At 37.5% G+C, this 27,466-nt stretch overlaps 7 protein-coding genes across 7 annotated transcripts; 3 read left to right on the top strand and 4 right to left on the bottom strand.

Annotated features, from left to right (window-relative positions):
• Window positions 1–1,124: 1,124 nt before the first annotated feature.
• Window positions 1,125–1,480, bottom strand: GCK72_022761 (uncharacterized protein; the record flags this gene model as incomplete). Its single annotated transcript, XM_053735049.1, has 3 exons — window positions 1,125–1,169; window positions 1,218–1,308; window positions 1,356–1,480. 3 exons carry the CDS (start codon window positions 1,478–1,480, stop codon window positions 1,125–1,127), a joined length of 261 nt encoding a protein of 86 aa, XP_053578615.1.
• A 3,948-nt stretch (window positions 1,481–5,428) lies between these two features.
• On the bottom strand, window positions 5,429–7,545 carry GCK72_022760 (uncharacterized protein; the record flags this gene model as incomplete). The annotated part of the gene is made up of 8 exons (XM_053735048.1): window positions 5,429–6,136; window positions 6,187–6,285; window positions 6,332–6,441; window positions 6,992–7,019; window positions 7,067–7,165; window positions 7,215–7,330; window positions 7,379–7,441; window positions 7,494–7,545. The coding sequence occupies 8 exons, from the start codon at window positions 7,543–7,545 to the stop codon at window positions 5,429–5,431; spliced, it is 1,275 nt and encodes a 424-aa protein (XP_053578614.1).
• An 8,111-nt stretch (window positions 7,546–15,656) lies between these two features.
• On the top strand, window positions 15,657–16,019 carry GCK72_022759 (uncharacterized protein; the record flags this gene model as incomplete). Its single annotated transcript, XM_053735047.1, has 3 exons — window positions 15,657–15,783; window positions 15,838–15,885; window positions 15,934–16,019. The coding sequence occupies 3 exons, from the start codon at window positions 15,657–15,659 to the stop codon at window positions 16,017–16,019; spliced, it is 261 nt and encodes an 86-aa protein (XP_053578613.1).
• Window positions 16,020–16,083: 64 nt separating this feature from the next.
• GCK72_022758 (uncharacterized protein) lies at window positions 16,084–18,830 on the top strand (the record flags this gene model as incomplete). Its single annotated transcript, XM_053735046.1, has 3 exons — window positions 16,084–16,225; window positions 16,725–16,788; window positions 18,668–18,830. The coding sequence occupies 3 exons, from the start codon at window positions 16,084–16,086 to the stop codon at window positions 18,828–18,830; spliced, it is 369 nt and encodes a 122-aa protein (XP_053578612.1).
• A 1,072-nt stretch (window positions 18,831–19,902) lies between these two features.
• Window positions 19,903–20,307, top strand: GCK72_022757 (uncharacterized protein; the record flags this gene model as incomplete). The annotated part of the gene is made up of 1 exon (XM_053735045.1): window positions 19,903–20,307. One exon carries the CDS (start codon window positions 19,903–19,905, stop codon window positions 20,305–20,307), a length of 405 nt encoding a protein of 134 aa, XP_053578611.1.
• GCK72_022756 (uncharacterized protein) lies at window positions 19,924–21,803 on the bottom strand (the record flags this gene model as incomplete). Its single annotated transcript, XM_053735044.1, has 2 exons — window positions 19,924–20,353; window positions 21,799–21,803. The coding sequence occupies 2 exons, from the start codon at window positions 21,801–21,803 to the stop codon at window positions 19,924–19,926; spliced, it is 435 nt and encodes a 144-aa protein (XP_053578610.1).
• Window positions 21,804–25,884: 4,081 nt separating this feature from the next.
• Window positions 25,885–26,592, bottom strand: GCK72_022755 (uncharacterized protein; the record flags this gene model as incomplete). The annotated part of the gene is made up of 2 exons (XM_053735043.1): window positions 25,885–26,086; window positions 26,132–26,592. The coding sequence occupies 2 exons, from the start codon at window positions 26,590–26,592 to the stop codon at window positions 25,885–25,887; spliced, it is 663 nt and encodes a 220-aa protein (XP_053578609.1).
• Window positions 26,593–27,466: the final 874 nt, after the last annotated feature.

Genomic DNA, 27,466 nt, shown 5'->3' with positions numbered 1-27,466 from the left:
CCTGTGTCTTACCGAATCACACACTCTCTCGCGCGCATGGAAAAAAAAACTGTCTGTTCCGAAATATTCTCCTTCTAAGACCGGTTGGTTAAAAAACTAAACTACGCAGATTTTGTGATCTACGATGTGGTTTGGTTTTGGAACAAAAAATATCCGGAAAACTGAGAAAAATGTGTGTTTTGATTCAAAAAACTCAATTTTCAGCGCATTGTTGTCTTAATAACCTATTTGCATTGATTTCTGTCCATAAATTAACAAAAACGCTTCCCAACTATAACGGCTCGAAACGTTTGAAACGTTATTCCCTATTGCTAAGAAACTGCTGAAACGCTTACAGATTAAAACTGACTGTTGCGGCAAAAAATTGGGATCTAGGCAAAACAAAAGTCATTCACCGACAGAGCTGCTAGATTTTGATACTAAAATGCTGAAAGTGGTTACTTGTGGCAGAGTGGGTCGATAAATTTCCTACTTATTCTTTCCTCATTAGATGGAAACCCACCCGTTTTTACCCCACCCCTCCCCACCCCTAATTTTTTATTATTATATAATAAACAGCACAAAATTGTGAACAACTATTTAAGTTTCCTTCCAGCCGCTGTTGATCTCGATGCTAGCTCCATTGACAACAAATACTATTTTTCTCATTCCATCATCCTGAAAATGAAATGATGACTGAAATCACGGTGAGGTCAGAAAACTCACTATTACATAACTGTTCGGTATGATTTTGCATTCATGAGGCTTTTCAATGAAGGTTCCCAACGATCATTTCGCAGAAATGTTTCTATTATTGGAAATTTGAGGTACATTCCCACGTTGGAAAATGAATCAGCAGTTCCGGATCATCCCAGCAATGTGTTTCCTCATAGTTGACGGTTCTCAAAGCTCAAACTTCCATGATTTGGTGTTCACCTAGCACTCTGTGGCGTTTCTCTAGCAAGACGGAGGATTCTTGCCATACGAGCATCTTGATGTTCATGAGGAATTTCTCCCATATTTATCGTCTCATCGGAGGCTTCTTTCACAGGAGTCTTCATAGATGTATTTTCGAGTTGATGTACCATTGGTCCTCAGTTTTGAAAAGTCATCTGAAGTGAATTTTGTCAACTAATGTAAAAGTGTTATCTTTTTTCAGGATGATGGAACAAGCATCTCACTCCATCATCCTGAAAAATCAAATAATGAGCAAAATGATGGTGAACTCAAAAACTTACTATTAGATAAACTGTCTCCTTGCAACGTGTTTTTTCCAGATCCAATAGGATAGACTTTGCATAGACCAACCGTCCGTTCCGTTTGAAACTGCTGAAAATTGCTATTAGGGGACTGATAGTCATTCGAAATCAACTTACGTTGCATTTTTCATGCTATCCCATCTATTCATTCCATTTTTTCCATCCAATTTGCTCAAAAACTGAATCATTGTACCATGCAGATGAGTCAAGATTTGGAAGTTACAAATTATCTGTTTCGCCATTAAACTATGTATTATTTCTTACAAATACTACTACTTATGATTAGAAAGTTGTCAAAAGTTCATTATTTTCGGCGAGCAATGTTTAGCGAACTATCCAGTCGTAACATTGTGGCGAAAATGACAAAAATCAGTATTAGATTTGCTTCAGCTAAGACAGCACGGCCTCCAGCGGAGGCCCTTTCAATGCACTGCGCACAGTACTTTGAGAGGGCCACCGCTTGAGGCCGTGAGACTGTCAAGTTATCTATCATACCGGAACTGTAAATTTGACAAAACACTTATCTTAGACGAGCGTTCACTGTTTTGTCCCTCGTCCTCGCTGCAGTTTTCCCTCAGTGTCGATTCACTTCCTCTTCTTTTTTATCAGCTGTTCCACTTTAAAGCTATCAACTATATGAGATCATTTCTTTGTTCCAAATCGACAAAAGCTTGTCTTAGACGAGGTTCCACTGTTTTGTTCCTCGTCGTCGCTTCAGTTTTCCCTCAGTTTTGCTCTATGTCCACTAATTTTTATTCAACTGTCCACCCGTGTAGTTATAGTTCTGGAAAAAATGAGTTAAAACTGAAATGTTCTTGTTTTTCCTACCTTGTATTGATTTGATACGTCATATCTGCATGAAAAATTATTGTCACAGAGTGGATCGAGTTTAATGTTGGTCTCCTGTAGCCGTGTTTGCTCTGAAACTATAAGAAATTGAAGCAAAATAACAAAACATCAGTTTTTCATATCCCAAAACATTTTCATAACCAAAAATTGTCATTTTCAAGCGAAACTTTCAAGATATCAGTTTATTCTTTCTCGAAAAACAGGTATACAATGAAATTATTGTTTTTCATCATTGAAAAAATATTTGAAAAACTTTGAAAACGATAGAAAAAACGGAGAAACCACTAGCGCAAGGATTTAAAAATGGGGAGAGAGAAAGAGTGTGTAAACAGAGAGACGCAGATATTTCTCAAAGGCGCACATTACTAAATGAGTCGCGGGTCTCGCAACGAAAATCTGCGTCTCCCTGTTTTTTCACTTTTCTCTCTCTTTTTTTCGGATTTTCGCACTATTAATTTCTCTTTCGTTTCGTTTTTCAAACTTTTTTCATGATTTTATTAGGATTTTTGATGAAAAAATTATATTTTTATTAAAAACCAAGTTTTAAAGCAAGGATAGATTGATAATTTTGACGGTTTTTGTTTGAAAACAAAGTTTTTGGCTGTGAAATTGGCGGAAACATTAAAAATCTCATTTTTCTTGTATAACTTGGAATAACTGAAAAAAAACCATATTTACGAAAATCACAACTGCTTAAACTAATTAACGCTCTAATTTTGTCCTATTTTCAAGTTACCATATATGGTTCAATACGTTTCCTTAATTTTCTACAATTTCAGAGCAAACACGCATACAGATGACTGAAGTAAAACTAGATTTGACCGGTGATGATGATGCTTGACGCAGATATTTCGTATCCCAACAATTTAAGGTAGAGAAACAAGGACATTTCAGCTTCTACTCTCTTTTTTTCAGAAAAAAACAACTGCGCGGAACAGAGAAAATATATCATATGGTCGAAAGCTTAAATGTGGAACAGCTAATAAAAAGAAGAGCAAGCAAATCGAAACTGAGGGAAAACTGAAGCGACGACAAGGAACAAAAAAGTGGAAGCTAGACTAAGATAAGTTTTTGTCAAATTTACAGTTCCGGTATGATAGATAACTTGAAAGTCCTAGCTAAAGCAAATCTCATACTGAATTTTGTTATTTTTGCCACAATGTTACGACTGTATAGTTCGCTAAACATTGCTCGCCGAAAAAAAATGAAGTTTTGACAATCTTTTGACCAATAGTAGTAGAATAGTAACAATTAGTATATAGGTTAACGGCAAAACTGATACATTGTTACTTCCAGTAATCGTCGAAGATTCATGGCAACAGGTTTCTGTGATGGCCTGCACAATGAGCAAATCTGGAATGTATGGAAAGAAAAGATGAAATGTGTTCGACTCTAGCCGAACTCCAAGCAAAACAAAAACAAGTTTTTGCCCACGGACCCACCAGCATGCACTCTTGCAGCAACCGGAGAAGGTTTTAATCACAAGCTCGTCATCGGAGAAGCTGGTAAGCTCATTTTCAAAAACAAGCTTTTCAACAATAAAAACCGCCTCACGCCATTGTTCAGATTCCCTGATCTACTTGGACCAAATGATATTCCAATCATTCGTAGTGCTGGAGTACCAAAGGAAGACTGTCATTATTCCAATGTCGGCCACTGGACAGATATCTCGTTTTCAAAACAACAGTTTTGAATAGTAAGTTTTCTGATCTCACCGCCATTTTGATCATCGTTTCATTTTCAGGAGGATGGAATGAGAGTGCGTGAACAAACGGTTGTCAATGAAGCATCGATAGCGGTTCGAACAAGACGGAAATAATTGTTTAAAATTTGTCTTGTTCATCATTTAATAATAATAAATTGGGGGAGGAGAGGGGTAGGGACGGGTGGTAGAGAAAGAAACGTGAGAGTTTGCGGCTTAGAGGGAGTCAAAAAACAATTATAATCGACGCAGTTAGCTAGAAGTTTCCAAGTTCAGCGTTTGATTATGAAAATGTAGCAGCTTTGTCGGTGAATGACTTTTGTTTTGCCTAGATGACAAATTTTGCCTCAGTTTAGTCGCTTTGATTCTGTATGCGCGTCAGTGGTTTCTAAGCAATAAGGAATATAGTTTTTAAACTTTTTGTGGCGTGAAAGTCGGGAAGCTTTTCTTTTGATTTTTGAACAGAAAAATTGCAAAAAAGGTTTTTTCCGTTTTTTCAGCCTTATCCTATTCCAAAACTGAAAATAACTAGTAGATCACATAAAATGCCCAGTTTAGTTTTTGTTTCAAAATTTGTTTAAGCAGCCAGTCTTAGAAAAGAAAAATTTAGTAACAAACCGAGAGATTGTACTTCGTAGAGACACAGATTACGATGGAGCGCGTTTGCATTGCATTGCCGGCAAAATGGCAAAATGTTAAATTCTCAAGGTTAGAATTAGTAGTGGCAGTGAGTCAGTAGCGGTTGTTTATTGGTATCCTGGATAGTTTTTCTAAATTTTAAGCCTTGAATCATTCGGTTTGAGATTTTTATCATGTAAGAAGCACTTACTTGCATTATCCGACGTAGTTGTTGACTAAATTCTAGATTCTGAAAACGGGATTCTGGGTTCTGAATTCTAACCTGTGTAGCTCATGAGTTTTTTTAATTTCAAGCCTCTTCCATTTCCATGCGCATGAGAGAGAGTGTCTGATTCGGCGAGACACAGGTTCCGCTTGAGCGCGTTAGCATTGCGCTGACATTAAATTGACGAAATTTTAAATTCCTAAGGATAGAATTGATAGGGGCAGTGAGTGAGTAGCGGTTGTTTGTTGCCATCCTGCGTAGTTCATGAGTTTTCTTAATTTTAACCCTTGAATCCGACGTTGTGTTACGCTAATTTTACATAGATTCTGAATATGGTATAACGAATTCTAAAATCTAAAAACAAAATTTTGGATTTTGGATTTTATTTGCTCCATCCTATATTTAGGGTTTTTTATTCTAGATAAAGACGTAATTATTTTGAAAAAAATCGTGTTTTGATATGAGAAAATGGATAGAGAGTGGAGTAAGCATGTTCAGGATATCGATGAATATGGTTTGAGCTGCACAATTGATCCTAAAACCAAGAAAATGCGGAAGATATAGCAAGAAAGAATAAAAATGCGTTAGGACTATATAAGCTGTTTGAAAACATTTGGAGAATATCACTTTGTGTGTATTATGGCAGAGATAACAGAGATAACAGAGAGATAAAGAGAGAGAGAGAGAGAGATGTAGTTGTGATGTCACCAGAGTTGGAGTAGGTGGAACCTGGAAATACAAATTAAATGAATGTTTTGTGTCTATTTTCAGTTAAATTACCATCTTTTGATTTTTTCATTTTAGCATGACTCCCGTCTGGTTTGAGGCAATATTCGGAGTCTTTGAATCGTCTTTCTTAATACAAATAGCTTGAATTAGACGTCTAATTTGTTCATTGCTTTCTCTGGTACTTTCGGTTTTTTTGGCGTCATCTAGGACTGCCAGAATTTTGATTTGATGTGTTTCCATTCGGTTAGTCAATTCTTCAACTTGCTTTCTAAGATCGTCATTTTCAGTCTTCTGTCTTTCCAGACATTCAGCAGCATTTCTATTGTCCTTGGTCTCCTTTTCCAATTCATCCAGACGCGATTTGAGCTCTTGGTTTTCCATAGTGCATTGGGCAATCCTTTCTCCTAGCTTTGAATTGTCTTCCTCGATCTCATCTCTGTGACTCTCCGCTGCCGATCTCAGGTTTGCCTCTTCCCTGGTTTTCTTCTCGAGATCTTCTGCCATTTTCTTGAGTTTCTGATCTAACCGTTCAATTCTAAGATTATTTTCTTTGACTTCTTTCTCGAAGGAAGCATTTCGTTGTTTTAATCCCTCCATTTCTAAGCTTAGAACATTTTTTTCTTGCTCGAGCTCACAGATTCTTTTCTGCCGTTCAGCAACTCTTTTAATGAAGGCTGCTATTGTTGCCTGCGAGTTCTCTGCCATTTTGTTGATCTCCGCATGTTGTCTATTAACTATTACCACATAATGTGCGATTACTTTGTTTCTTTCGATCTGAAATTACAAACTTTTAAATATTTGTTTTCTTACTTTGTTTCTGTTACATCTATTGTGTGGATCAAATCGCTGGCCAGCACTACAATTTCCCTGTACATGAACTCCCGAAGACTATGTTGGTCTTCTACTGAGAATGCTTTGAACTTCTGCAAGAAAAGCTATGTCGTTTTCCGGAGAGATTAATGTTATTACCACAGAGAATTCCATCAATGTGGCCCTACAATAAGGTGCATTAAGGATATGCTCCGTTGTTCGAAGGTTGCTCATTTTCCTAGTCCATTCTTGCTCAAACGCCAAGGCTGCTGAAAGAAGGCAGACGTTTTCAAAGTGCGAAATGAGTTATCTTTCATATGCAGTACCCATAAAACATAATCTGCTCTAAAATTTTTATGTTTTAAGAAGGCAAATCCTCTAGAACATGGTGGAGTATACAATTTTGCTCTGAAATTTTAATGGGCACTTCTCTAAAGACTTATTTAATTTTGATTAATCGTCGTACCTACATCAGTAACTATCATGTTGAGACTAGTACAAGTCAAAACCAGCTGGATTAAAAATTTCAATTATTGTAAACAACTTGTGGGCGTGACTCTCAATGCGGCGGATGTCTTCTTAGGCATCCACCACTAACCAGATAAATGTGTCCACACCTATTACAGTAGTTTGATCCTATTATCAGTAAAGACTATGTAATAATACATACTGACTTAACATCCTAAACCTTACAATTCATGTACGTATAAGGAATAGATGGTGCCGGAAATAATAAACTACCTTAATAGCAGAAACACAAAAAAAAACTGCCTCTATGTGCCAAAACCGTCCAGAAAAAATGAAAAACCCTAAACATACCTGGAGTTCCAATATAATTGACACGTGTCTGAAAAAGTGAAATGTGATTATTTATTATCAAGCTGTAATTTTTACCTCATTCTGCGTGATAAGCTGTGTTACGAGGTCAGCCAGGTATTCAATCAGTATTGGTCCCGCTACTGTTTTGAAGCTTTCTTCGTTCTCTTGAAACTTCTGAAACAACAAAAAACACCTTCTTTTCTAGAAGATATTCAAATGATACCTTGAGACACTCTTTTAGAGTTATTTGGGTATTCTTGCTATCGTTTACCAGTGGTGGAGTCAACAAGGAACGGAAGATAGGTTTCAGTTGTGTCTTGAATATTTGAACGTTGTTATCTAGAAATCATTGAATAGTATGAGAAAAACTTCAATGGATATGTATACCGAGCGATCCAGTTTGGGTTTTGGGGCGAGGCGTGACACGGCTGGTTGAACATGGGGAAGAACCTGAATACAAAATATACGGGATGTCTAGACGTTGTATTGAACAGCTACTAACCTTGAAGGTTACCGTCCGCTTTGTGAGTACCGTTTACTCCGTTAGATGCCATTAAGAAGTAGCAAAACGCTGAAATTGGAATGTAAAATATTAAAACGAGTTAGAGAATAAAACTAGACAAATTAAAGTAAAAACAAAAATTAGTGTGGTTTGGGTAAAGAAAAAATTGAAAAATCTCGTTCCAACATGAGGCTCAACTTTCAAAAATATATAATTGTCCGACATCACGTGAAATAATTGTCATACTTTTAAAGTGAGAGTGAGACGGGTATGAGACCGATATAGGGCGTCCCCAAGAAACAAAAGAAACCCACAAATGGAGTGAATAATTGGTGAAGCAGCTGCTAGTAGATTCTTATCTTTCTTCCAAATTAGTCGGTAAGCGTTAAGGGATATTGCGTGTGCAGGTAGACTGTTTGAGCAGTAGACAGAAGGTAAAAGAAAGCGAGATTACAACACGTGGTGTGCAATTAGAGCCTGAGATGACGAGCAAGATAAGGGAAAGCGGGAAAAGAGGGGTTGGGGAGTCATCGGAAAGCGAAGAGACAGAGAGCCAGAAGGACATAAGACCGACGTTGCGCATGACCGAGAAACAAAGAATTGGAGTGCGTAATCAATGAAGCAGCTGCTAGTAATCCCATTGCTTCATTTTTTTGATTCGTCGGTATGCGTTAAGGAATGTTGCGCGGCCAGGTAGACAAACTGAGCAATAGACAAAGGGTAAAAGGCGACTGGATTACAACACGTGGTATGTAATTAGAGTGTGAAATGACGATCAAGATAAGGGGGAGCGAGAAAAAGTTGGGGGTGGTGAAAGTCTTTTGGGAAGCGAAGGGACAATAGAGGCGCGGTCTTCAAAGTTTTAGATGAAAGAGTTCTGTTGGATTGTAAACAAATGAATTTCTTGAGAAACTACGTGAGAGTTACGGGATGAACTGTCTACAGTACAGAGTTGATACTTCCAATAAGAGACTTCCATTGTTGTTATACAAATTAACTATAAAATTGGCTAACAAGCGCTTACAAAAAACTAGTTATGACTCGACAATATAAAATTATGGCGTTTCATTCACCAAAAAAAGTGCAGGATTTTCATTTCTATAACAAGACAATAATTATAGGCTACACGAAACATAGATCTCGTTTTCTACTAGTATTTTAATGCACACAAAGCGTGAAAGAAATCGCTGCATTTCAAATAAAATTCAAACTACTAATAAATTTAAAATCTCAATAAACTTCGAAAGACAATTAGACAAAATTGGAAAGGATTTATCAATTTTCATCTCCAGAGATTTATTCAGATCTTTTCAGAATATTCCTGTGAAAAATGCATTTCTTTGAAGAAAAACAATGGTTTTTTTGAAGAAATGTGATTAACAGATGGTTCATTAATTGTAACGGTGGCATTCAGTTCAAAATATTTCCGATCTTATGATAAATCAAAGACTGCCAGAGGTGTCAATTCAAATTGGTATAGCTTGGTTCTCAAAAAAAAATTTTGAAAATCTGAAAACTGGAAAAATACAGTTAAATATTCAGTAAACATTTCTTCAGTTGAAATAAACTTTGTTGCATCGAAGCTCATCGAGATATAAAGCTGGAAATATGAACTGCATGTCACCGCTTATATTGTCTCTTTGTTTCCCCGACGAAACTCTCCACCCCTCCCTTTCTTGATTCTTATCTTGATCGTCACCCCATTGTTTAATTACAAACCTTGTGTTGTAATCTCGTCGGCTTTTACCCTCTGTCTAGTGCTCAACAAGTTTTCCTGTCTACGCAATATCCTTTAACGCTTACCGACTAATTTGAAAAAATATAAGACGCGGTAAGACTACTAGCATCTGCTTCACCAATTACACACTACAATTATAAGGCGCTTTGTTTCTCGGTCAATTTCTCAATTTGTAAAGTGGAAATCGGCTCATAGATTTGACGTATATCAATAATTGCTGTTTTAGGACTAAAAACCGTTATTTTTAAATAAAAAATCAGGTTTTTTAAACAAAAATACATCAATTACCAGTATAAATAGAGATTTTTCGTCTAAAATGAAGCACAATTATGCTTAAAAATGGCATTTTTCAGCCGAATAATTTTCCCGTCTAGCTGTTTATGATGAAAACGGTCTAGAATCGAAATCTGTCCAGAAAAGTTCGGAATGGGAAAAAAAACAAATTTTTAAAGCAAAAATTCAAAAAAATGTTGTTTTCAGCATAGTTTTCATAAATTTTCTTATAATTTTGACTTAAAATCGCTCTGAAAATCATTAATTAGTGAACATGTCTTACTTCTCGAAATATCCGGAGACTCGAGTGGCGTGTTCGTATGCGAGATCTCCACTTTCGACTCCGATGGTCTTCTTGCACCGGGCGTACGCCGCGACGAAGTAGACCAACTAGCCGACGCCGCACCCCAAGTCGACGAAGACATCGTGTTCACCGATGCGAGCTTCGTCGCAGATTTTCGACATTTCATTCAGATTCGTCTTTCCGTTGGCCTGAAAATATAAGTTGAGGATTTGGAAGAGGAGCATTTTGTCTTCAGGAAATGAAGGAAAATTCTCATTTTTATTAGGAAAATCTGGTTTGCGAGCGCATTTTGGAAGGGAAAACGCTAAAAATTCAGATGTTTTGCTAAAAGCCATATGGAAACCGATGGCATCATACCCTACGTCATTATTGTAAGCGATTGGCGGATACAAAACACTTCATCAGAAAAAAGACTTATATTTCCTTCTATTCTCTTTCCTTATTTGCCTCTATTATCCTTTTTTTTTTTTGAAAAATGCTATTCTCTTCGTATATTTGCCTATTTTTCCTCTACCATTCCTTTTTCAATCGGCCTGTTCACATTGTTTGCTTTCAGCCTCGTGGTGAGAACGCGCCCCCGCTTGTCCTACTATATAAGGTGGAGGCTACGATTCTTTCAAACATCATTTCCATCATGTATAGTCCCCCTTGATCGGCGCGTTTGCTGTTCTACCCTAAACTTTTGATTTTATTTGAATTCTTAATGGTGAGTAAAAAAATTGAAATTTCGCAATGTTGGAAGCATTGAATATCAACTTTCTCACAATTTAGAATATTTTTGAGTACATTTTGGACTAATTTGTCGAATTCTTCCTTATTCATCAGTTTTATCTCAGTTATCATTACAGAAAATGGAGTTGTCGAGAGACATCTGTTTGCAAAGTCAAACCAAGATAAGAGTACACTCCAAAAGAAGATTCAACGGGGAATCGAAGCTCATCAAACTCCTCTGAGAACTCAACGCATGTTCTCACGGAAGTGGGATTAGTCGAGAGAGAGGTAGCCAATTATTTCCAGCCGGAGATGTTCAGTAAGTCTATCGCTCAAAATTGATTTTTAAAAGAGTAAATTCCAGAATACTGCATGAAATTCATCAAGCGACCAATCCAAGAAGTGTATCGTATTCCTCAGACAAGGGAATTTTTCAATATTTGAAATGGATTGCTGCCATTCGAAGATCAGAGAGAAGGTGAGTCATTTCATTTATTCTCACTATCTATTGTTCAATTTTTCAGAGTATGGCAGTGACGACATCCACAAATGCTCAAAGCTTCGACATTTGCTCAAAGAGAAACAGAAGAAGGAATTGAGCCAGAGCTTGGTGATGATGCGAGTGCCAGTGGAACGAAGACCTTCTAGAAGAAAACGGTCGGCAATAGAATTTAGATATATTTTCTTGTATTTAGATATATTTTTGATAAAACTTTTTCCGGAAATAGTAATCAACAATGCGTTTATGATATAATTCACAATTTATGATAAAGGAAACTTTATACAAGTAGAAAACCAAAAACAAAAGAAGAGGATAAAAGTAAATTCAAACAGACAAGTTTGACAATTTTTCCAATTTCCCTACTGCAGAACCTCTCAATAGATGACAATTCGCACTAGAAATCTACGATGGATCTAGTTGTCGTCGGGAGTCCTTCTCTTGTAGTTCCACATTCTAAAGTCTTTGCTTCTCCTTACTCTCCACACTGTTAGTATTTCGAAATCTAGACCAAAGTTCAGGTCTGATTTTTGTTCACTAACCGGTCAAAATTTCAGCACTGGAATATCAAAAACATTAAAACTTTTTATTTTTTCCATCTTCACTTTAGTATAAGTGAATTAGCATACTTTTTCATATTCACATTCAGTTTTATTATCTGCTGACAAGGCATAGCTGTGAAAATTTCGAAAAAAGAAGTAATGTGTTTCACAAGCAATAAAAGTGGGCTACACATGGAGGCCCGAAGAAAGAGTGTCAGAAATCGCAAGAAATCGGTTCGGCCCCCCACTGCTGCCATAACTTTTTTGTTTTTTGTTTTTGACTTTTTGATAGTAATCTGACAACCAGGGTTCGGCCCCCACTGCTGCCAAAACTTTTTTGTTTTTTTGTTTTTGACTTTTTGGTAGCAATCTTACAACCAGGGTTCGACCCACCGAACACCTTTTTTTTGTTTTTGTATTTCAGTGGCAAATTGTCTACCAATAAATTTGGGCTCAATTGGCAAAGAATGATCCCAATCGCAAAGAACGGTCCCTCAAATCTGATACGAAAAAAGGGACGCTAAGTTAGTTTGGGGGGGGGGGCACTCAAAAATTGTTTTTGGGGACTTTGAATCAGTGTGCTGAAAGATGAACAAAGTTTACAAAATCTGTGTGATTCTTGTCGGGACCACTTTTCACCATTCTCTTAGGCTTAGGTTTCTTAGAAACACCCAAAATTTTGGGACCATTCTTTGCGGTAGGGACCATTCAATTCGGAAACTTGTGTCACCCAAAATTTTGGGACCATTCTTTGCGGGTGTAACCATTCTTTGCGGTAGAGACCATGTAATTCTTTGGGACCGTTCTTTTATTTTTTGGGACCGTTCTTTGCGGTTGGGACCATTCTTTGCCAATAGAGCCTAAATTTGTTATGTCGTTCATAACTTAGCAATTTCAAAACCGAAAACATTTTTTTTCTGTTCTAGATTACAAGTGTCTTTTGCTACCAAAAAGTCGAAAACCAAAAAACATTTTTGGCACCAGTGGGGGTCGAACCCTAATTGTCAGATTGGTACCAAAAAATAAAAAAGCCAACAATATTTCGTTCAAAAACGACCGAGTTTTGCAACATTGAAAAAAGCCGCTGGCTTTTCCATTTTTTCCTCTCGCGGCCGGCTCGTAAAGAAGCGAGACGCACTCCTCTTTTCCCACACTCTCTCCTCCTCGCCGCCTGGATGCCTTACTTTGGCCACGCGTATTTCAAAAGTGGGCCGACTATCAGAAAATTGTCAACTGAAAAAGTTGACCTATTATTGATATATACGCGTATATAAAAGATTTGCTATTCTACGCCGTGTGACATTCTCAAACGTTTTCAGGCTCACTTGTCAACGTAGTCGTCTTCTTATGTCTCGAAGGATGTTTGTCAGTGACATTTTTCGTTTATCTGAAAAACACTTGTCCGTACTGCAGTTTTCCAGTCTCATCTGTAATACCGGGCATTGATCTGTCAAGATTTCCGTGTTTCGGGATTTGAAGTGTCTATGGCGACCAGTAGAAAAATCGCAATATAATTTGCTTTTTTTCCAATCATAAAAATTTTGAGATAAATTGAAAATGAGGAAAAAGAAGAAAAGACATGAAAATCATGCAAACGAATCATGTCGTCCCCTACTAGTCATTTCTGATATCATTTTTCACTTTTATTTCAAATTTGGAATAACAGTATCGGTCAAAATGTTTCTAAGCTTTGATCGTTTTCAGTTAAAATTGTCCATTTTTGAGATAGTGTCATGGTAACTCTGATGGTAAAACCCAGTAGGTTTTTAATGAATCATACAAATTAAAAATAGAACTCAATTTTTGTAGTTGACAAATGCTTTCAACGAATACTTCCTGGAGAGTTATAGTCATTTTAAGGGGACAGCTCTATGTTGTACTGAAAATCTTCGATTTGAAAGAGAAATTGCTTTGTAATATGCAATTTGTTAAGGAATACCCATAAAGGAAATACCCTTTGAGACTGTTTTAAGGGGCGCTGAAATAATAATAAAATATACAGAAAAGTCGGCTTATTTTGAACGCTTTTACAGAACTCCAGTGAAGTCGAACTTTACAATTTTTAACATATTCGTGTAGATGAAAACCAGGGCTACATTTCTGATTATTTCTCGATACCTCCACGACTTTTGAGATACTCCCCTTTATAGATCTACCATCTTTTTAAAGAGCGTGAGGATAAGGTGGAGAACAGACACCCTCCTCGCTTCATACGCTCTCTCGCTCTACCTGCTCGTCGCCTGGGTGCCCAACTTTGACCACGTGTATCTCAAAAGGGGGCGAAGCTATCAAAAAGCTATCAAAAAGTTGCAAAAATGTTGCCATGGACTTGATATATACGCTTGTATGACTTTTGATGCAATCTATTTATTCCTAACTTTATGGAAACACTCAAAGATTAACAATTTTTCCAGATATAGGATCTTTTTAAAGAAATTTCCAAAAACCGCAAATACCGTTCACCTCCGTAGAAACAGACAATAAATAAATTTGATCTTCGCGAAATACGCTAATTAACATAGTTTTTATGTTATATTAAATATATTTTATTACAATAATTAGTATTTATTGATTGCCACATTCTTCATTAAATTACAAGAAAAGAGTTTTCTCCACTTGTCCACGAGGACTACATGAATAAATGTTTTCATCAATTTAATAGTAAGCGTCCAGCCAATTCAATCAAAAGAAACTTAACTAGTAGTCTTGTCGGTGTCCCTCTTATTTTGCTTACATTCAGAGGTCACAATCGACAGACAGGATCTGAATGTCATCTCCGTCTGTCTGCGTCTCTCACTCTCTATCGAAATGAGTCGTCGATAAGACGACCAGTCAGTCTACCCCCTTTTCGACTGCTTGGTGTAGCGGTCCCCCTCTTCTCTATTTTTATTAAATTCTGAAATGCTTTTATTGTGTTTTTTTGTGGATATTCAAAAATGATCCGAAATGAGGTACGTTACGGGAAAAATGTGGATATTCGGGTTGAAAACTATTTTTTTGTTATTTGTTTTCCAATCTGTAAGAGATTATGAAATCTCTTCATATCAAACCCAGGGCAACAATATGTATTGTGTTTATTCCAAATATTAAAATTTTGAAACACTCACTCAAACAATTTGCCCAGCCCGGTGTAAACACGAAAGAGTGGCCATCAAGAAAACTGTGAGAACTTCGTAAAAGTCTAAACGTTCTCAAAACAAAATAGTAGAACATTGTAGATAAATTTTAAAAGCTGCGTAACCGTATTTGTTTATTTATTTCATCTTTGATATGCACCTTGTAATATAGATTTTTTTCTGCTTTTAGTGTGATTGTTATCATTTTTAAGTTTAGTGAGACACTATTTGTCTATTGAACATAGATAAGAAAACTAAAAAAGAGTGGTTGGGGAGGTTGTATAGAAGGTCTTATCAGTTAGTTTCGGAATTTGTTCAATGCATGAAAAAAAAGTACTAGATGTTCTTCAGTTCCGCGCAAAAGGTTATCAACTTTAGCTGTTTTCAGTTGAAAATGACCAACTTTGAGAGTGTGTCATGGCAATTCTGATTGTCCCATCAATTAGAATTTTAATAAATTATACAAAAGGTAGATCTTCATTTTTGAAGTCGAAAACTTTTTGTACTGTCATTCTTTAGAGAGTTATGGTAATTTTCATGCGACATCTCAAAAATCGCACTATTTTGCACTGAAATTGGTTTACTTGAGGGAGAAATTACTTTGTCGATACGTAACTTGATAGAGAGTGCTTGTAGAAAAAATGTGTCAACTACAAAAATGAAGATCTACCTTTGTTCTGAATGTTTATATAAAAATTTCTTTGTTGGATAATCAGTATTATCATGACAGACTCTCAAAGTTGGTCATTTTCACCTGATGTGAATACAGCCAAAGTTGATAACGTTTTGGGCGGTACTGTATGATACGTCTAGAATTGAATGAAATTCTGACGAATTTCGAGTGATAACTAAACTTTTCTAGAAGATGTGATTCTCCTATGTTGGTGGAACTCCTGTTGTAGCTGTGTCGGAGAAAGTCTCGGGACTATCCAGACTGTGTGCCAACCTACATAAATGAGAAAAGTGAGTTCTAGATTAGCATGAAAGCTATTCACTTTTTGGAAATTACTGCTCAAGAAATATTCTATGACGGAACCGGAATCGGTGGAACAATTTGTCAGAATATTGACCCAAGTTATTTGACGGCTGCTGAAAAAGAGAAAATGGGTAAATTTCATTTCAAAATTGTGAAAGTAATAATTTACACATGTTTCCTTGCAGTGGAATTGAAAAGAAGTCAAGGGATTCTTGAGCCAATTCGTGTTGCTGGTAAGTCGAAAACTAGGATTAAAAAATACAAAAGCTGAATTTTTCTAGAAGTACAACCTCGATGTGATTCTCCTATTTCGAAGGAAGTCCTTGTTGTTCCTGTTCCGGATGAAGGAGATATAATGAGCAACTGAAATTGGACAGTAAGGAATTGAAATTTTAGAAATTCTCTAATGATGACTGATTTCAGATTGAAATATGCGACAATTCTTCGTAAGTCAGCACGCAGCCGACTTGACCGAAAAGGATGCAGAGATCGAAAAACAAGAGGACGCAAAGAAGAGAGCGCAAGAGAAACTGAGAGCTGAGAGAAAGAACAATGAAATTTTTGTTGCACAGAGTGAGTTAAATTTTTTTTATTTCCCTCATTTTCAATTTTTATGTACAGTCAGTTGAAAATGACCAGTTTTGAGAGGGTTTGACGGTATCACTGATTGTCTCAGAAAAACAAACCGATTAGAAAAAAGTTAGAGATTTAATTTTTGTAGTTGACAACTTTTTGTACGGGCATTCCCAGCAAGTTACATAACAATAAAGTAAATTTTCCCACAACTCGTACCATTTCAATGCTAGAAACGGTGATTTTTGCTGTCGCCTTTGAATGGCCATAACGCTCTAGGGAGTGTCCGTACAAAAAAACTGTAATTTACAAAAATAAAGCAATATCTTTGTTCTGTATGGTTTACATATAATTTACTCACTCGGACAATCAGTTATACCATAACACCCTCTCAAATTTGGTCATTTTCAACTGAAATAGAACAAATTGTTTATTTTTCTGCACGGTACTGTATGTATTTTCATCAGTTTTAGGAAATTCTGACAATTTTCATTTCCAGATTTCAAAGCAATTCGTGATGAGCATCTCCAGCACTTCTACCAGATGCTCACTACCGAGATGAAGTCAGGAAGAACAATATCTTCAAAAATATTTTTTATTTCAATAAATTATTCACAAAAATTGATTTCTTTCTTTCCCTAATACCCATCACTCCGTTGAGCAGGCATGTTTTCCATTACCACACCATTTGACCATCAAAACACTAGGCCATCATCATCTTCATCGCGACTAGCCACATCTCGTGGAGAGGCAAGATAGTTTAGTACGCATACGCTTCGATTGGACATTCGGTATACTAGTGACTCATGACGATTTACATTTGTATAAATCATAAATGTAATTTTTCTCGATTACAATACCTATATGGAGCGCCCTAACTAATCATGCTACTCATTTCCTTTGCCCTTCTGACTTTGAGTTTTTTGCGAATAATATAACCCGATTTTGATTTCGATGTTGATAGTTACTCTGTTCTCTCTCCCCTTTCCAGTTTTAAATTCTATTAGGATCTTCTCTATTCGTAATACTCGGTTTTACTTATCAGGTTTAGTCTCGTGAGGGACTCTACCTAACCTCCAGTTTTCTGTATTATTCCTATTGATCAATAAATAAATAAATATTAAATCCACAGTATCATTCTGGAGATCCTTCTAACCGTCCGTGTGAATTTTGTGTGATAGCGGAAACTCGATGGCTTTTTTGACTTGCTCACCTTTGCCTCATAAACCATTTTCCAACGCATTTATTTCTGAAGCCGACGACACAATTAGAGTTTTGTCGACGTTCATGATGAAATCTAAACTAAGTTACTTTCGTTTTTGTAAAACAGAAATAATACAACAATCTTTAAGAATTAAATGTTAATTTAGCTTTACTTGGAGGAGGGAGGCGGCGTCGCGGCCGATCAGACGAAAACTCCCTCATTTTTCAAATTATTTGTCAACTGTCAACGAATAGAATATGTAAATTTTGAAGTTCTACATTTTTGAAGTTCACACTTTTTCCTACCTATCTAAAGTTCCATGATTCGATTTCTCAAACTCCTTCTGAAATCCTGCAATATTCGATTTCAAACATTCCATCTTGTACTTCTTTTTTCAGCATTGTCTCATACCATTCTTCAAATTATGTCTGACTGATGTATAGTTAAATGGTCGAAGAAGTCGTCTTGCTAGATCAATTTATAACACCAGACGAATTTATAACAGTTTTATTTCAGTTCTAATACAAACAGAAATGTGCAAATAACTTATTTATTTATTTATTCAATTCAAGGGAAAAAATGACTACAAGATACAAAGAAGACTTGAAACATGCCCTTCGCGAGACGATTTCAGGTAAAAAAGAGGACAATTCAAGAAGTTATTAGGAAAACTGGTATAACCTTTCTTCAGAACAGGAGTGACTACAGCTTTTTTCATGATTGTGGGACAGTAGAATCGATCCCTTATTTCAGACACCCATGTTTTAAAATGTTAGGTTACTTTTGTAGTTTTCTTTCATCAATTCTTAATGCTTATTCTCTCACCTACTGTAACATTCTTTTTTTGGAACATGCGTCGGGAATAAGGACCACGAGGAGAGGTAAAAAAAACGAATAGCTACTGGAGGAGGAACAAAAAAGAATGGTCCCGCTCTTCGTCTCTCCGTTCCGTATCGTATTTCTTAGATGACCAGATTCCCAGTGTGTACACGCACCGTACTACTCACTGAATCACCATTTGGTCGTTTTGTGTGCCTGCTAAAGAGGGAAGAAAGGAGTGATTTACTCTCGTCGTCCAACTCTCCCCCCCCCCCCCCCCCCCCCTCCCTCTTACTATACTCCGTCTCCCGTTGTCCTGTTCTCGTTACATCACTCCCCATTTTTATTCCCAATTTTATTTGTGAATTATAATTTATCTTTGAAAATTTAATTTTTTTCACATAAGTTGATAAATATAGAGGACGTGGAGGCGTTTTGTGGCACTTAGATGTGTTGCAGGAGGAGATTGAAAAGCTGGAAAAAAGGAATGAAGACAGGAGCAAGAGAAAAAAAGAAAATAGCAGTGATGAGGTATCCGAGCATCATATGGGTGGAGATCAGCCATTGTCGTCTCAAATCTAAGAAAAGAGAAGCAACAGCTTTTTGAAATTGTCTATTTTTCTTTTTGGACGTGAATTACTCGCCATGGATGTTGACCGATCGCTCGCTGGAGTCTCAAAATCCCGATTTCTCTGAAAATGATATTTTATTGTTCAATAAAATATTTACAAAACGAGCACTCCCTGGTGTACACGGCTCATCAAGCGGAGCTTCAAAATGAGGTGTTTGAAGACTGGGAGTTTTTTCCACAGGAGTTTTTTTTCGATGGGAGCTCTGTTAGGGTTCCTTTGAAAAATTGGAAAGCCGAATTGTTATAATAATTTGAAAAAAACTTACACAGTATCTGCTTTTTACACTTGCATGGCATGCCGAAGGCAAGCCGGCAAATTTGTACTAGAGAGCAGACACTGACCGCCCTTCCTGTGGAACCAACTGAAAATTCGGCTAATTTGATTAATGAAATAGTGTACAGGCAGCAGGGTTGGGAAATTCCGGGCTGGCCCGGCCCGGCCCGGATTCAAAATATGTGCACCATTTTTTCACAAATTTCTGCAAAATTTTCATTTAAAAAAAATCAAAATTATCAAAATTTCTCGTACGCTAATGTTTTTACCGATATTCTAAAACACAGTCGAAAAATCCACTTTTTTGCAAAAAAAAATCTTTTTCAAAAAAAAAATTCAAATTTCTACAGGAGGCGGGCCGACCGGTCCGACCGGGCCGGGCCAGGCCGGGCAGAGAAAAATTTCTCAGTCGGCCAGGCCCGGCCCGGCCCGGAATTTCCCAACCCTGACAGGCAGTAGATGTGATGGCAAACACACGCATACATACAGAAAAAAAACAGAGTTTTTGGATACTGTAAACTTTATTTTGATCAATGGAATGGTAATAGGATTCATGGGAATGGAGCGATGGGAATGGGATAAAGGGAATGGGATAATGGGAATGGGATAAAGGGAATGGGATAAAGGGAATGGGATAATGGGAATGGGATAATTGGAATGGAATAATGTGAATGGGATAATGGGAATGGAATAATGGGAATAGGACAATGGGAATGGGATTCATGAGAATGGGGTAATGAAATTTATCTATGAGGAGTTATACTCCACGGTCAACACCTTCGTATCCTTTTTTCTTCCTTCCAAGAAGTAGTTCGGTCCCACATCTCCAATACGTTCATCCATTCGATGACGATCCGATCGCTGATTCCTTGACGGAGTTGGAAGACTTTCGTCTCGATTATGACGTCGGCACGTTCTTTTTTCTCCTCCACGATTCCAATAGGAGGATGAAATTCGAGACGATCCGAGTCGATGGAGATCAATTTGAATGCGATCCGTCGATTGGACTGATTTCGAATCCGGATGTTGAACGCTTGACTGATGTCAAACGGTGCATTGAATTTGACGATTTCATCTGGATCCGTTGCGAGCTGTCCTGGCATTGCCCTTCTCGGATCCTGAAGCTGAGCATCAGTCAGCTTTCGGTCAGCTGAATCTGGCTGATGTCGCCGTCGTCCTCCATATTTTTTGGGGGATGTTCTGGAAAAAAAACTTATTACGGTCTCGTCACTGACTCAAAACTGAAGTTCCGCAAGCATATCTCCCAACAGTCAATTTCTACACTTCTTTATTTAAAACATATGTCTTCCCTATCTTGGGGTACTGTAGCACATTATATTTTTATCCCGTAAGTTTTTATCCGGCTCCTTCTTTATTTCTCTCCGTATCTTAATTACCATTTTTCAATTTTTCAACGTCCCATGTCTCTAATATATAATATGTCTAATGTACCTTCTATTGTCAATTTCCTTGCACCCACTATTCCACCACAGAACGCTATTACTTCTAATGTCCCTCCACTTTCTCCCTCCTCACATACTTATTTTATAGTGCGTGTCGCAAAAGTGAGCGGTGTATTCAAAAAGTTGTCAACTACAAAAATGTTGCCCTAGTTTTGATCTGAAGAGATTTCATAATCTCTTACAGGTTGAAAAACAAATAACAAAAAAATAGTTTTCAACCCGAATCAACCACATAGAAAGTAAAGAATAGACGGCTCTATTCCAGTTTAGATGTCCTTTGAAAACTTGAACGTCCCAAAAAACACTTAGACGTCCCTTAAAACACTTAGACGTCCCTTGAAACACTTATACGTCCTTTGAAACATTTAAACGTCCTTTCGGTTCCGAATTATGTTTAAAAATGTTTAAACGTCCCAAAAAACATTTAAACGTCCCAAAAAAAGTTTTGACGTCCTTTCAACACTAAAAGTCACTGAAAGTGTTCAAGGGACGTCTAAATATTTTTGGGACGTTCGAATGTTTTTTGGGACGTCTAAACGTTTTTTGGGACGTTTAAATGTTTTTTGGGACGTTTAAATCTTCAGAACTATGTTTTGGGATTTCAAGGGACATCTAAACATCTTATGGGACGTTTAAACGTTTTTTGGGACGTCTAAACTTTTGAAAGGACGTTAAAAAAAAATTAGAGTTTCAAATGACGTTTAAATGTTTGAAGGGACGTCTAAGTGTTTTAAGGGACGTTTGAGTTTTTAAAGGACATCTAAACTGAAATAGAGCCAAATAGACTAACCTGCGAGAGACTCCCTTCTCTTTGCGCACGCTCTCTCTCGCCCCCCCCCCCCCCCCCCCCCCTAACTTTGAAGGCGCGTAACTCGAGAAAGAAAAGAAATAGAGAAGAACTGGTAATTGCAAAAATGTAGCTTTGGCTTTGGTCTACACAGCAAGTATAATTTTGTGGCAGTTGGAGTAATACTGGATAAGTGACATTGCTCCAAAACTAATTTTTTTTGAAATATCTCTAATCTATCATTAAAGGTGCGTGTCTCAAAACAGAGCAGTGTTATCGAAAATGTTGCCCTGGGTTTGATCTGATAAGATTTTATAATCTCTTACAGATTGCAAAACAAATAACAAAAAAAAATAGTTTTCAACCCGAATATCCGCATTTTTCCCGTAACGTACCTCATTTCGGATCACTGTTGAATAACACCAAAAAACACAATAAAAGCATTTCAGAATTTAATAAAAATAGAGAAGAGGGGGGACCGCTACACGAAGCGGTCGAAAAGGGGGTAGACTGACTGGTCGTCTTATCGACGACTCATTTCGATAGAAAGTTAGAGACGCAGACAGACGGAGACGGCATTCAAATTCTGTCTGTCGATTGCGAGGTGACCTCTTGGCAAAAAGAGGGGGACACCGACAAGACTACTGTTTACGTTCTCTCTGATTGAATTGGTTGGACGCTTGCTATGAGATGGACGATACATTAGAACACTCATTTGTGTAGTCCTCGTGGACAAGTGGAGAAAAAATCTTCTCTTGTAATTTGAAAAAAGATGTGGGAATCAATAAATGCTGTACATTGTAATGAAATAGATTTTACATAACAAAATACAATGTGTTAATTGACGTATTTCGGAAAGATCAAATTCATTTTACTGTCCAGTTCTGCGGAGGCGAACGGTGTTTTTGGTTTTTTGGAAATTTCTCTTGAAACATCCGACATCTGGAAAAATGATTAATCTTTGAGTGTTTTCCACAGAAATAGAAATAATTGTATTGCTTCAAAAGTTATGTAGACTTTTAGACCAAGTCCAGGGCTACATTTTTGTAGTTGACAATTTTTGATAGCTCCGCCCTCTTTTGAGATACACGTGGTCAAAGTTAGGCATCCAGGCGAAATAGAAAGAAGGCGAGAGAACGTGCGAACGAGGAGATCGCTTCTCTGCGTTTCTCACTCTCTTTTTTCTCAATGCTCCCAAGCAACAATCTTTAAAGGCGCGTATATCAAAAGTGAATAGAGTTATCAAAAAGGTGACAACTACAAAAATGTAGCCCTATTTTTCATCTACACAGCCATTAAATTTTTTCGGGATAAACATATTTTCAAACTGTGACACGTCTTCAAACATAATTTTCCCTGCCCTCGCCAAAAATTGCGGATACCGTCGACTCTAATTTATCTGGATTGCATACAACATTCTAAATACAGTCAAAGGAAAGAAAAAAGAAGGAGTGCGCCCTAATTTTGAAAGCGCATATTACAAAAGTGGGCTTCGCGGGTCTTCAAAAGATCATACAGAAAAGAAAAATTAGCGAGGATCAGAACCATTACCCCATAAATTCTCACCCTCGCCCTGTACCACTGCGCCACCGACGCACAAGATAGCGTTTTCATGATGCTACATTGAAAAGCAAAAAAAAAGTAAGATAGCCAATTGGAACTGATGCAATAGTTCCAATGTATGTATTCAGATATATTTCAATAAAATATTGCCGGAAATAGGATTTAACAATGCGTTTATGCTATAATCAACAATTTATATTAAAGGAAACTTTGAACAACTAAACAAAACAACAAATTAGGAAGAGTAAGCAATTTTAAAAAGGATTTTTCAACACTTGTAATCTGTTCTTCACATTGAGGTACTGGAGAGACCTGCACAGGTACAGTTTCAACTGATTTCAAATATTTCGGCCTTTGAGAAACATGAAAAAAATACGGCTTCGAGGCTTTTTGAGCATTCTTGGATTATCGTTTCTAGGTTGCTATCTTTAAAAGCGCATATTTTAAAAGTGGGCGGAACAAAAAAAAAGTAAACAAAAAAAATGTAGAGCTAGTTTTAATCCTCATGAGGACAATTTTCAGTTTTAAAATTGCATTTTACGGCGTACCATTCAAATCATTGAACAACAATATCTTCTTGTTCATTGCTAAAAAATAGACAGACATTCGTGTAGTTTCGAATACTTTCAAACGTTCATAGATCCTAATTTCTCTTTCGCTTATTTCTGTTGCTCTCCCAGAGGTTCGTCACGTTGATTTTTAAAGGATGTGGGTCGAGAATTGAATTCACCAGATTCAGATGTAAAATTCAGATTCAGATGTAAAACTTTCAGGAACAATTCCGTTATTGTCAATGTAGGTTTTTCTGTGGTGCAGATTGCCTGAAATCAGAATTTTTGCAACATTGAAGAGCATAATTCCATATGGGACATTAGTCAAATTGGAGTCATTTTCAGAAGGCTTACCTGAAACTGTGGGAGAAATGCTACTGGAATCATATCGCCAGATTTTAACAATTTTTTAATTCGACTCTGTTGAGAGATTCGAATGCAATCCAGGTAAATGAAAGTCGGCGGTGTCCAAAATTTTGTGCGGCGGCTAGAATAAACATTTTTGAAAACGGCTTATATTGGAAACGTGTTACAGTTTGAAAATGTGCTAAATTGAGAGAGGAGGATAAGAGACGCCCTCTTTGTTTCGCACGCTCTCTCGCCCTCTTTCCTCGCCGCATGGATGCCCAATTTTGACTACGTGTATCTCAAAAGTGGGCGGAGCTATCAAAAATTGTCAACTACAAAAATGTAGCCCTGGACTTGATCTAGATGTACATATCACTTTTGAAGCGATATAATTGTTTCTAATTCTATGGAAACACTCAAAGATTTCCAATTTTTCCAGATATGGGATCCTTTTAGAGAAATTTCCAAAAACCGGAAATACCGTTCACCTCCGTAGAAATAGACAGTAAAATAAATTTGTTCTTTGCGGAATACGCTAAAAGTTAACACCTTTTATTTTGTTACCAGCCTGGCTGGCATCTTCTTATTTTTGTGTTCGCCCCTCTCAAAGAAGCGTTCACGTGGCCTAGTGGTTAACGGTCACACCTCTCGCTGAAAGGGCGAGAGTTCGACTTTTGCCCATGGCCCGCTCTCCCCTTTATTTTTCAAAACTCTTGCGGGTATAATTCAAGTAGAGCCCCCCACCTCAATATCGCCCCCCACGTTGTAACCAACCCTAGTAGAGCCCCCCACTCAGTACAAAATCGATGGGGGCTCCAACTGGAAGGTGGGGGGCTAATATTGAATCAACTTATTCAAACAGAGTCCCCCTCAGTGCAAAAGTGGGGGGTTAATATTGAATCTCTAGGCATACTTCAAGATGAGCCCCCACCCCCTATTTCTTAAATTGAGCCTCCCACGAGAGCCTAGCTAAGCCTTTTTCCATGCAATTCCTATTCAATATTAACCCCCCACCAATTCAATATTAACCCCCCACCCATTCAATATTAACCCCCCACCCATTCAATATTAACCCCCCACTTATTCAATATTAACCCCCCCCCCCCCACTCATTCAATATTAACCCCCCACCAATTCAATATTAACCCCCCACCAATTCAATATTAACCCCCCACCCATTCAATATTAACCCCCCCACTCATTCAATATTAACCCCCCACTCATTCAATATTAACCCCCCACCCATTCAATATTAACCCCCCTCCCATTCAATATTAACCCCCCACTCATTCAATATTAACCCCCCACCCATTCAATATTAGTCCCCCACTCATTCAATATTAACCCCCCACCAATTCAATATTAACCCCCCACCAATTCAATATTAACCCCCCACCAATTCAATATTAGTCCCCCACCAATTCAATATTAGTCCCCCACCAATTCAATATTAGTCCCCCACCCATTCAATATTAACCCCCCCACTCATTCAATATTAACCCCCCCACTCATTCAATATTAACCCCCCACCAATTCAATATTAACCCCCCACCCATTCAATATTAACCCCCCCACTCATTCAATATTAACCCCCCACTCATTCAATATTAACCCCCCACCCATTCAATATTAACCCCCCTCCCATTCAATATTAACCCCCCACTCATTCAATATTAACCCCCCACCCATTCAATATTAGTCCCCCACTCATTCAATATTAACCCCCCACCAATTCAATATTAACCCCCCACCAATTCAATATTAACCCCCCACCAATTCAATATTAGTCCCCCACCAATTCAATATTAGTCCCCCACCAATTCAATATTAGTCCCCCACCAATACTTGACATTAACTGGCACAGTAAACAATCTTTCGAGCATCAAAAGTTGTTAAAAACCAACATCATTTAATTAAACAAAAAAATTGAGAAATCATTAGAAGGAAAAAATTGATATGAATGGACTCGTTGGTTAAAAGATCAAGATTTTTGAAAGAAAATTTTCTAGTTTTCACACTCTAGTTTTTACACGCTTTCGTCTTGAGTTGTTCGATAATCGCTTTGAAGAATCCATCCTTTTCGTTTTCACGAACCACAAACTCTGACAAATATGAGCCGATTAGCGCTTCGCTTGTTCCGTTCCCTTGTTTGAACGGCTTCTTGAGTCGACTCCACAATCCTTCAATTCCATTTGTACACACTAATCGTGTACCAACGAGACTGAAAAAAGACTAAATTCTCTCCATTAGCGATTCTAAAGCTTACTTTACAAACTGGGTTTTGTGTTTCACCGTGAAATGACTGGTAAAGTACTTCTTCAGTTGGGAGTAACTAGCCCATTTGTCTGAATACACAATGCTATCACGATCGATATTCGCCTGCAGCAATGGCACCAGTGTCAAGGCTGTGCGATTCGGCACTTGACATACGAACACCTTTCCTGACTCTCTATCGACACCTCCCAGTATCCAGTCGTCACTTTTCTCTTTTCCGCGCCCGTACTTGCGGGTATGCACGTTAGTTTCATCGATCTCCACGATGTGTCCGTTCCCTCCAATCTTAGGATACGTCGATTCAATTTCAGAACAGAGTTCTCTCAAAAAGTTACGCCAGTCACAGACCGTTTGAGGCGAAGTTTTGACTTCGCGAGCGATTTGAAGAGATGAATACCTAGAAAGCAGGTCGTGAACATTAAACATCCATTCACACTCACTTCCCGTCCACATGACCACAATTTTGAGCGCCTGTGTTAGAGAGAGTCGAGTCGATGAGAAAAACGAGCCGGTTTTGATGCTTTTCGAACTGCAGTCGCCTTTCCCAATTCTACAACGCCACTGAAACGTATTGTTCGAATTTTTAATTTTTTGATTTTTTTTAAATCTCTCGAATTTTACCTTCTGGAATTAATTTTAAATGAAAAGAATAAAAATTATAGAAAAAAATCAACAAAACAAGTTTGAAAAATTAAAAAACAACCAGTCGTCGAACACATTTCCATTCGAAACTATGACGACCGGTGGGGGGCGCAACTTGAAAAACACGGTGGGGGGCGCAACTTGAAAAACAAGTTGATGAGTGTTGGATGGAGGTGGGGGGTTGTACTTATATACAACATGGGGAGCTGTATTTGAATTAGGGTGGGGGCTCATTTTGAATGTTACCCTCTTGCGGACATACTGAAAAACAGACAGACAAATCCACAAACAGAGCCCACATGCGTTTTATATATATATATATATATATATATATATATATATATATATATATATTATTACAGTAATTAGTATTTATTTAAACCACATTCTTCTTTTTATTACAAGAAAAGAGTTTTCTCCACTTGTTCACAAGGGCCACATAAATAAATGTTCTAATGTATAATATCATCGATTTAATAGTAAGCGTCCAGCCAATTCAATTAGAGGAAACGTGAGCAGTAGTCTTGTCGGTGTCCCTCTCTTTTCACTTACATTCAAAGGTCACGACAGACAGAATTTGAATGTCATCTCCATCTGTCTGCGTCTCTCAATTTCTATCGAAATAAGTTGTCAATAAGACGACTAGTCAGTCTACCCCCTTTTCGACCGCTTCGTGTAGCGGTCC

This window comes from Caenorhabditis remanei, chromosome X (assembly GCF_010183535.1).
Source record: "Caenorhabditis remanei strain PX506 chromosome X, whole genome shotgun sequence".
Classification (NCBI taxonomy): Eukaryota; Metazoa; Nematoda; class Chromadorea; order Rhabditida; family Rhabditidae; genus Caenorhabditis; species Caenorhabditis remanei.
The sequence above is the reverse complement of the archived record's forward strand: the minus strand, read 5'-3'. Positions and strand labels throughout refer to the sequence as shown.